At 46.2% G+C, this 9,761-nt stretch overlaps 1 protein-coding gene across 1 annotated transcript; it reads left to right on the top strand.

Moving 5' to 3' along the window:
* The first annotated feature begins 2,898 nt into the window (after positions 1-2,898).
* On the top strand, positions 2,899-4,363 carry LOC123113723 (uncharacterized). Its single transcript, XM_044535026.1, has one exon. The coding sequence runs from the start codon at positions 3,005-3,007 to the stop codon at positions 4,160-4,162; it is 1,158 nt and encodes a 385-aa protein (XP_044390961.1). The 5' UTR covers positions 2,899-3,004; the 3' UTR covers positions 4,163-4,363.
* Positions 4,364-9,761: the final 5,398 nt, after the last annotated feature.

The raw sequence follows: 9,761 nt of genomic DNA, 5'->3' as shown, positions 1-9,761 counted from the left end.
CCCCCTGGTCTTCTTCTTTGGCGAGGATTTTTTATTAATTATCCTAAGACATTCCATGGAGTTTCAGGTCGTTCCGAGAACTTTTATTTTCTGCACAAAAACAACACCATGGCAATTCTGCTGAAAACATCGTCAGTCCGGGTTAGTTCCATTCAAATCACACAAGTTAGAGTCCAAAACAAGGGCAAAAGCGTTTGGAAAAGTAGATACGACGGAGACGTATCATGAGCCACATGGGGATTCCGGATCGGAATTTGGGGGCCGCCACCCAGTTGGCGTCGTGCGGCTCGGTGATGTAGAACCACCCTGATTGCCACCCTTTCATGGTCTCCACAAAGGAGCCGTGAAGCCATGTAACGTTGGGCATTTTGCCCACCATGGCGCCTCCGCACTCCGCCTGCTGGCCACTCACGATCTTTGGCTTCACGCAGAAGGTCTTCAGCCACAGGCCGAAGTGGGGCTTGATGCGGAGGAAGGCCTCGCACACGACGATGAACACCGAGATGTTGAGGACGAAATTTGGGGCCAGATCGTGAAAATCTATCCCATAGTAATACATGAGCCCGCGGACGAACGGGTGGAGTGGAAATCCTAGTCCGCGGACGAAATGAGGGAGGAATACTACTCTCTCCCGAGACTTTGGGGTGGGGGTGATCCGTCCCTCCGCTGGAAGCCTGTGCGTGATGTTTTCGGCCAGGTATCCGGCCGCCCAAACCTTGGTAATGTTCTCCTCTGTGACGGAGGAGGCCATCCACTTGCCTCCCACTCCGAACATGCTATGGATGGTCCTATGGAGAAGGTGAGAACTTGGGCGCTGGGGCTCGAGAGTGCAAGAACGAATGGGCAAAGGAGGAAGAAGGCGTGGGTGAAAACGGGAGATCCTTATCTCTTTATAAAGGCGGTGAAAAAAATGTGCGCCTTCCTACTTGCCTGTTAAAATTACTCATTTTCCAAGCGCCACGATTGATGACATGGTTGGGTTATCTATACCCGTATTGATGAGAATCCCGCAATAAGGGGACACGATCTCTGCTTCGACAAGACGTGCCAAGGAAACTGCCTCGCAATGTGTGCGGTAGCTGGTTGTAAAAAACGGTCCGAATAAAGGCCGGGCCGTGGCGTGATGTCACGCTACGAAGAGTTGTCAGCAGATTAGATTTGTGGATTATTGTTCTCTCTACGGTGGTGTGTGAAATTTGTCTTGCAGAGCCGGACACGACTTAGGTATTCAGAATTTTCCTTGGAAGTATTCGGAGATGGAACCCGTCTTGCAATGCCGAAGACAATCTGCGCGCCGGACTCATCGTCATTGAAGCCTGGTTCAGGGGCTACTGAGGGAGTCCTGGATAAGGGGGTATCCGGACATCCGGACTATATGCTTTGGCCGGACTATTGGACTATGAAGATACAAGACTGAAGACTTCGTCCCGTGTCCGGATGGGACTCTCCTTTGCGTGGAAGGCAAGCTTGGCGATTCAGATGATAGATCTTCTTCTCTTTAACCGACTCTGTGTAACCCTAGCCTCCTCCGTGTCTATATAAACCAGAGGGTTTTAGTCCGTAGGACATCAACAATCATAATCACAGGCTAGCTTCTAGGGTTTAGCCTCTACGATCTCGTGGTAGATCAACTCTTGTAATACTCATATCATCAAGATCAATCAAGCAGGAAGTAGGGTATTACCTCCATCGAGAGGGACCGAACCTGGGTAAACATCGTGTCCCCAGTCTCCTATTACCATTAGCCTTAGACGCACAGTTCGGGACCCCCTACCCGAGATCCGTCGGTTTTGACACCGACAGTCCGCCCCACCCCCGAAGACGCGCGTGAGAGGAGATCCCCCCGCCACCGCCGTCTGCCCCCGGGCTTAGCCCGACGACGTCCTCCAGCGGCGGCGGAGGGAGAGGAGGAGGGAGTTTGCGGCGGCGGCGGCTAGGTTTCTGGCTCCGCCCAAGTCGCCCTAGGGGGAGGACGACCGCGGGCCGATCCAGGGGGAGGACATAAGATCAATTAGTGAAAACTAGCATGCCATGTCCACATGACAGACACCTCAGCCGACCTGACTACACATACAGATCCACACCCCACCGAATAGAGAAACTCCATCACAGTTGCCAACAACTATTATCATAATCACTTCCCTAAAAAAAACTATTATCATAATCACTACTCCTCGAGCAAGCAACCGCGAATTAGAGAAAACTACAATCACGATGGGCCCCCACCAGTTTGTTTCCGTTTTTTCTAATGTTTTTGCCCCACATCAAATCTTCTTCTGTTCTTCATTTGTTTTTACCTCTCACACCTTCCCGCAGGAAAACATAAAAAGAATATAAAAGAAAACGTATCAGTACATGTGCCTTGATATGTATCAGTGTCGACACTATTTTTTTTTGCGGGATATCAGTGTTGACACTAAGGAAGACAAACCATATTCCCTCCATTTTATGAATGGATTAGTATATAAAAATATAATACTCCCTCTGTACCGAAATAGTTGTCGCTGGAGTAGCTGAACTTCAGCTACTCCAACGACAACTATTTTGGTACAGATGGAGTACACGTTTATCTATATAATGTGCAGGGTAACCAAATACCATCGACTTTAACATAGCATGCATGTGGATCCATAATAAATCATGATAGTAATATTTTTAAATTAAACTAAAAAAGTAATATTTTTAAATTGCCATACTCAAATTAGTTTTTTTTGCGGGGTAAAAACGTAGTATATTTTGGTACAAAGATAGTGTATGTTATTATTGTGGGCACGGCCAATGTTAGTTATATTTTATAAGAGAACCAAAAAAAAACATTGCACAGTGTCAGTCCAGACCAGCCCAGCCCATTATCAGAGAAAGAGAGACTGGCGTGTAGGGTCACCTTGTCAGCATCAAGGTCGAACAAGACCAGACCAGACCACGCAAATCCTCTGGCTCTGGCACCAGCCGGCCGTCGTTCCCCATCCCCTCGCCGCCGGCACCACCGTACCGCCGCGGCGCCATGCTCCGGCTGCGAAGCTCCATCCTCGCCCATCTCCTCTCTTCTTCTCAAGCCACCTCTCCCGCATCCCCTCTCCACCGCCTCCTCTCGGTCGCCATTTCCCCAAGCACCGGATTCGCCGTGGAGAACTACCTCTTCTCCACCTGCGGCCTCACGCGGGCACAGGCCGTCAAGGCCTCCCGCAAGCTCCCCCGCCTCAAGTCCCCCGCCAATCCCGACGCCGTGCTCGCCTTCCTCGCCGGCCTCGGCCTCTCCGGCGCCGATGCCGCCGCGGTCGTCGCCAAGGACCCGCAGCTCCTCTGCGCCAGCGTGGAGAGAACCCTGGCGCCCATCGTCGCCGGGCTCTCTGACCTCGGCCTATCGCGTTCCGAAATCGCACGCCTCGCCTCGCTCGCCGCCCACAGATTCCGCAGAAAGGACACCGTCTCCAAGCTCGAGTACCACCTGCGCCTCTTCCGCTCCTCCGAGAACCTCCTCCGGGCCATGAAGTTCTGCGATCTCATCTCGCACAGCCTCGAGAGGGTGGTCAAGCCCAATGTCGCGTTGCTGCGCGAGTGCGGGTTAGGTGATTGCGATATTGCCAAGCTGTGCATCTCAAGGCCGAGGATGATCACCGCCAACCCGGAGCTTGTCCAGGCGATGGTGACATGCGCCGAAGACATAGGTGTGCCCCGTGGCTCTGTCATGTTCAGGCACGCGCTGCATGCTGTTGCATCTGTCGGCAAGGAGGAGATCTTGCTGGGATGTCCAGCCAAAGTGGAGTACTTGAGGAACACGTTCAGGTGGACGGATGCTGAGGTGGCCATTGCTGTTTCTAAGGCTCCAGCGGTGCTGACGAAGGCTAAGGAATCGCTGCAGCGCAGATCCAAGTTCCTCATCTGCGAGCTGGGGTTGGAACCGGCACACATTGCTTATCGTCCGGCAATGCTCATGTACAGCTTGGAGGGCCGGATCAGACCCCGGCACTACGTTATAAAGTTTCTCAAGGAAAATGGATTGCTCAAGTGTGACCCGAGCTACTATACTGTTTTCAAGGAGTCTGAGAAGACATTCAAGAAGAAGTTCATACACCCTCATAAGGAAGCTGCACCGAACCTGGAAAAAGACTATGATGCTGCTTGCAAGGGGGAAGAGCCCACTAATTTCAGATTCACATAAGCCGAGAATGGGCTCTGATGTAACTGTTTGCTGGTTGTCCGCTGCTGTATCTGTATGTCTGCTAGATGCTGGGTCGGTTGTTGTTAATTGTTATGAAACTGATAATTTGATCCCTGAATACTGATATGTAATGTCACCACTCAGCAGAGAAGAAACCATGTATCAGTTATGAACTTTTTCGTCCCCATTCATGTTTTTAAACACACGTATTGGGACTAAGTGTGAGATGAGGCCATTCTGCCATGCATTAAAATTTCAGTTTTCAAGTTCGTTGCTGGTGTATTGAGATAACTAGCCAAGGTAAGGTCCCCTTCATGTCAGTAATGCACTCCTGATGTTCTATAAATGTTTTTGCAATTCATAGTGGATAATTGGAGGATCAATCTGATACCCATCCCAAATTTAGGTAAATAGTCTTTTTGGAAGCAGCTGGAGAGCATGTTGCCTCCTGGTGTTGGCGTTTCCTATTTTGGGCCATTTTTTTTTTTGCTTTAAGTAACTAAGTAAAGATGGAGGCGTTCACTCAACCGTGGAAACTTTAGCGAAAAAATTCAACCATGGAAAGTGTACACAGATGAGTTCTCCTTTAGTTAGATCAGAAGCAACGATTTGGAACCATTGGTCATATTGGAAATACCTACTGGACTGCAGGATGAAATGTGCAGGGCTCACACATACAGGTTATCTGCTAAAGAGAGATGCCGGCTTGACTAAACATCGAACTCTCATGGAGGAGGGTTGGCATCATTTAAGTTTAAGTAAGTAAACTAACATGCCTCTGTTTATTTTTATGCTAGTATTGTTATTGAGACAATGGAGAAGCACTTGCTGCTAGTGATGTTAATGAGACAAAGAAGCACTATTTTTTTTGTATGTTGTGGATTTTTATGCTCTGCACCATGGCCATAAATCATGTGTTTATTGTGGATGGCAGCTTAAGATTTTTAGTTCACTATTGTGTTTTCGTCCTGTGGGTAATTCTTGGTGCCAAGCACCATCAGGTGGTTCACTAGCATTTTTTTCCTCTTGCTTTCTACATCTGAGGTACCTCTTCTTTAGTTTGGCTAAAACTGAGTGCTTAACTTGTTGCTTTCGTCAGTGTGATTGTGATTAGTGTCAGCAAACAGTTGGTATCATGTACATACATACTCTGAATACATGGTCTGAATATCTGCAGAGACTGCAGGTTCTTAATTACTCCCCCTAGTATTCTTGTTTGTTTGAAATGCTGCACACAATCTGCTAACCTTTTGGGGCACATTTCTTCCAACTGGCCACATAATCTGTACTTGAATTAGTTTCCACCATCTTGGGTGTTCATCTGGATGAAGAGTAAAATTTGATACCTGTGTCTGCATGATTTTGCCAAGGTAAAATTAAGGACTCAAACAATGTTCGATCTGGAAAGGCAAAGAACTCCAATACTTTCTTTAACTTCCGAAGTAACTGCCAAAGCATGCTAGAATTTTTTTAGCTTCTATTTTTCAAGAAGATGGGTTGTACAGTAGTTGTCATGGTCTGTTTTTTCTGAAACAAAGTAAGCATTTCAAGCTGGCTGTACTTAAACCTTTCATACATCCACTTATGCATTTGGGTCCTCCAACAACCTCCTCTGGGCCCTCAAGAAGAGCTTCTACCTTCTCATGTCTGACCTCGAGGGTATGGTCAAACCAAACGTCACGTTGCTGCAGGGGTGCAGGCTAGGTGCTTGTGTTATTGCCAAGCTATGCATTAATCAGCCATGGCTGCTCCCCACCATACCGGAGTGAGTCCAGGCCATGGTGGCATGCGCCAAAAACATAGGTGTGCCCAGCCGCTCTCGGATGTTCAGGCACGCTCTGCATGCTGTCGCATTCCTCAGCGAGGAGAAGATCGCAGCCAAAGTTGAATACTTGAAGAGCACGTTCAGATGGTCGGATGCTCAGGTGGGCATTGCTGTTTCTAAAGCTCCATTGATGCTGAAGAGGTCCAAGGAATCGCTGCAGCGCAGGTCTGAGTTCCTCATCTCCGAGGTGGGCTTGGAACCAGCATACATTGCTCATCAACCAGTAATACTCAGTCACAGCCTAGAGGGCAGGCTCAGGCCCTGATACTAGGCTGTAAAGTTTCTCAAGGAAAATGGATTGCTCAAGTGTGACCTGAGCTACTTTACAGTTACACTTGTCAAGATGAACGAGGATGATTTCATGCTGAAATAATATGCCCCCACAAGGAAGTTGCACCTTACCTCGCTGAAGATTATGCAGCCGCTTGAAGAGGGCAAGTGCCTGCTAGATTCAGTTTTACATGAACCAAGACCGGTATGAAAATTGGTATGGTCATTATGTCATTCAGTCGAAAAGAAAGCATCACACTACAATGAACTTGTCCTTCCTTGTGTCATATTGGCACATATATTGGAATTAAGAGTGTGAGATCAGGGCATCCCACAGATGCTTTGAGGTATCAATGAGTAGTATTTCTGCACACTCTGTATCTTTATGTTCTGAGATGGCCATTGCAGTTTTCAGTGCAATCCTCAATCTGTCTTTCCATGAAAGAATGTTCTCATTTTGGCCATGAAGATGATATGAAGTCTCAAACTTTGGTATGGATGAAAATTTTGGACCTCTTCTTCTGTGGGAAATACTCCTGGAATTGCTGATGGCCAGTTAGCCACAATGTGCTGACCATTGCTGATGATGCAGTTTTGATCTGGTTTGTTGGTTGCTTGCTTTAGTTCTATATAAGCTGAAATGTTTCTTCTTCCTGCAGTAGCTTTGTTTGTAAGATATTAACTGTTGTGAAGGCCGGCCGTTGTTGAGTGTTGACTAGTACTAGTTTATACATCAGATTTTCCATTTATTTGTCTCCTGTAGTTTTGGATGACCTTCTGGGTGATACTTTTCTAGAGCATCTGATCTCGAATCTGAATAGTTGATTAGTAGGCTATTGGCATTGCTGTTGCTGCCAAGTTGTATATTATCACGTCAACAGATATTTCTAATGCCCTGGTATTTTTGGTGGAGAAGCAAATTGACGCTTGTATATGGTATGCTGCTGAAAAACAGAGGGCATTTCATACAATAGGGGAAGTTATGTTATGGTAATCTTAAAAAGGATTATGGCATTACCATGTTCTGCTATATCTTGTAGCTAATTTTATTCCATAATAGCACTATCTATATAGATAGTGAGGGCATCTTTATCCCTTGGCATATTTGTGTAGGATAGTAAAGTGGGTCTTATGTACCATCTTTTTTGCAAATTTATATCTGGAAAGTCGGAATAGGAAAAGGGGAAAAGCCGAATGGGATGCCATGTAGTATGGAATCTTGCAGAATTTCAAACATAGGAATTACTGATGGTGCACATTTGTTTGTTGCTGATGTGAGGCTGTAGAAGTTGGAACTTGGAAGGAATGAGATCTCAGGTGTGTGCTTGCAGTAAGACAAAGGTGTATGTTCCATGCTATTACCAGCGAAGACCGAAGAGATGTGATTTAAAAAACAGTTGTGTGTCCCTTCTCTGGTACTTGTTGAAATTATAGAAACAAGATTAATGAAATGTAGACGAGGTGAATGGATCGATCGTTGGAGTGACTTACCACCAGGTCAGAAGATGTGGAGTTCTTCCAGGTGAAGATGGTGCTTTTTTTTCTCTTGCAGGTGAAGATGTGTTGAAACTGGATGTTGATGGTGCTTGTTTCTTCTTCCAGGAAACGAGACAAAACATGGTGACAATGGCTTTGCTGTACTATACATGATTCTGAAGGCCCTGTTAGTTTATGATGCCCTGAAGATTCAGTGACATGTACGGCCTGACGCTGGCGTAAGTTTTATTCAGGGAAGCTCCTACTTGTCTCTTTTTTGAATTTTGCAAGTTAAGTTGACCTTCTAGTATTATACTAGAGATTGTAACATGGTGGCTGACGAGTTGCTGTCGCATGCCTGCCGGATTCATCAGCTCAGCTGAGTGAGGCAAACTGAACAAAATAACAAGTCAAATAAAGTAGCAACATATTGTGCTTTAATCAATTCATACATGGAGCTCCGTGCTTCCTCTTGCTTAAGACATGCTGGATCTATGCTTATACTTCAAAAAATTGAACGAATCATGCATGAATGTAAACAGAAATCGTGATGTAAATTTTCTAATCTGAATTCTGAAAAATCAGAGTTGATTGTTAACTCTGAATCTTTCAGACTTCATGGGTTACTCCCAAGTAAGTGTGAAGCCATAGTACGTGTTTAAAAATCTTACAGGTGCCAAGTTAACTTGAATCAGAGCAGAAAGCTAACAGCAACCTTAGAACAAAGTTTTTTAAAATGATACTGCCAATCTGTTCTCTTTCTACTGGTACCGTAGAGCAAAATGTGCATAGAGGCCCTGTTCGTGTGCTTGACCAAAATTTCCACAAATTTTAATGCTCACAGATTTTAGTTGGCTCTGTTCATTCTTTTCAAAATGTGCATACATGCCCTGTTCACATTTCTTTTTTTCCTGTTGCCTCGATTAGGATGATTACCTTCGGGTTTTTTTTACGCTATTTTATATAGCATCAGAACAACATAGTATTCTAAGGATGCCTCACTTTTTAAAATGTGGCTTTTTACGCATCAGAAATTCAGAGTTCTATGTTCATGTTTCAGAAATCCCTGGAGCCTTAAAAAAGACGAAATTCCTGAATCAACACAGGGGAGGGATGAACTCCAGAGCTATGATGTTGATCTTTAAAGGAAGTTTATTTCTCAGTGACGCGCTGTAAGTTGTAACTTGACATAAGTTCAAAATGATTCGGTATCTTCTTTGCACATTCCGAAGTTTTCTAAAATTCTAAGGTTTCTTCAGTTCATCCTCAACTGCAGTGGGCTGGGTTTGAACTTTGAACCCTCCTGTAAATTAAGAAAAGAGCTTGAGTGCATATATGCTAGATATTGGTCTTTGAATACAAGTAGGAATATCTGATGTGGTATATATTGATCATCACATTCATATGTCGGTTACAAGGCAATGTTTGATTGGGAGATAGAGATACAACTTCTATCTACTCCCAGACATGGTGTCATACACGTATACAAACACAAGTACGTATTCTTCTGCCAGCATCTACTCCCTCTGTAAACTAATATAAGAGCGTTTAGATCACTACTTTAGTATTCTAAACGCTCTTATATTAGTTTACGGAGGGAGTACATGACTACATGGCTCTCCATTGCTTCAAGCACACTCAAGCCGTTGCGAATTCTTCCACATCTCAAGTGGGATCCTTAGCAGATTCTCCTCCCTGGGAGTTGCCGGCGGGATGAACGCGCCGTCGGTGTTGGTGCCGACGTCGATCTCAGGCATGAACCACGGGAGCTGGAGCGCGGCGGCGGCCGTCAGCCGCTTGCCGGGGTTGCACTCAAGAAGCCCTTTCAGGACCTGGTAGCCGTCCTCAGACAGCATCTCCGCGGGGAAGAGGTCTCCCAGCGTGCTGCGCTGCTGCTCCCGGAACTGGAACGATCTCCGCACCGCGCCGGCGAGCGGCAGCGACGTGAACTCCGGCCACGTCCTGTCGTCCGGCGAGCCTAGGACGCGGAAGATAGTGCGAAGCTGGCGTACCGGATCGTCCCTCCTC

Source organism: Triticum aestivum, chromosome 5B (assembly GCF_018294505.1).
Source record: "Triticum aestivum cultivar Chinese Spring chromosome 5B, IWGSC CS RefSeq v2.1, whole genome shotgun sequence".
In the NCBI taxonomy this organism is placed as follows: domain Eukaryota; kingdom Viridiplantae; phylum Streptophyta; class Magnoliopsida; order Poales; family Poaceae; genus Triticum; species Triticum aestivum.
The sequence above is the reverse complement of the archived record's forward strand: the minus strand, read 5'-3'. Positions and strand labels throughout refer to the sequence as shown.

What these genes read in the sequence shown, in the direction of transcription:
- LOC123113723 (XM_044535026.1), top strand. Translation starts at nt 3,005, where the DNA reads ATGCTCCGGCTGCGAAGCTCCATCCTCGCCCATCTCCTCTCTTCTTCT.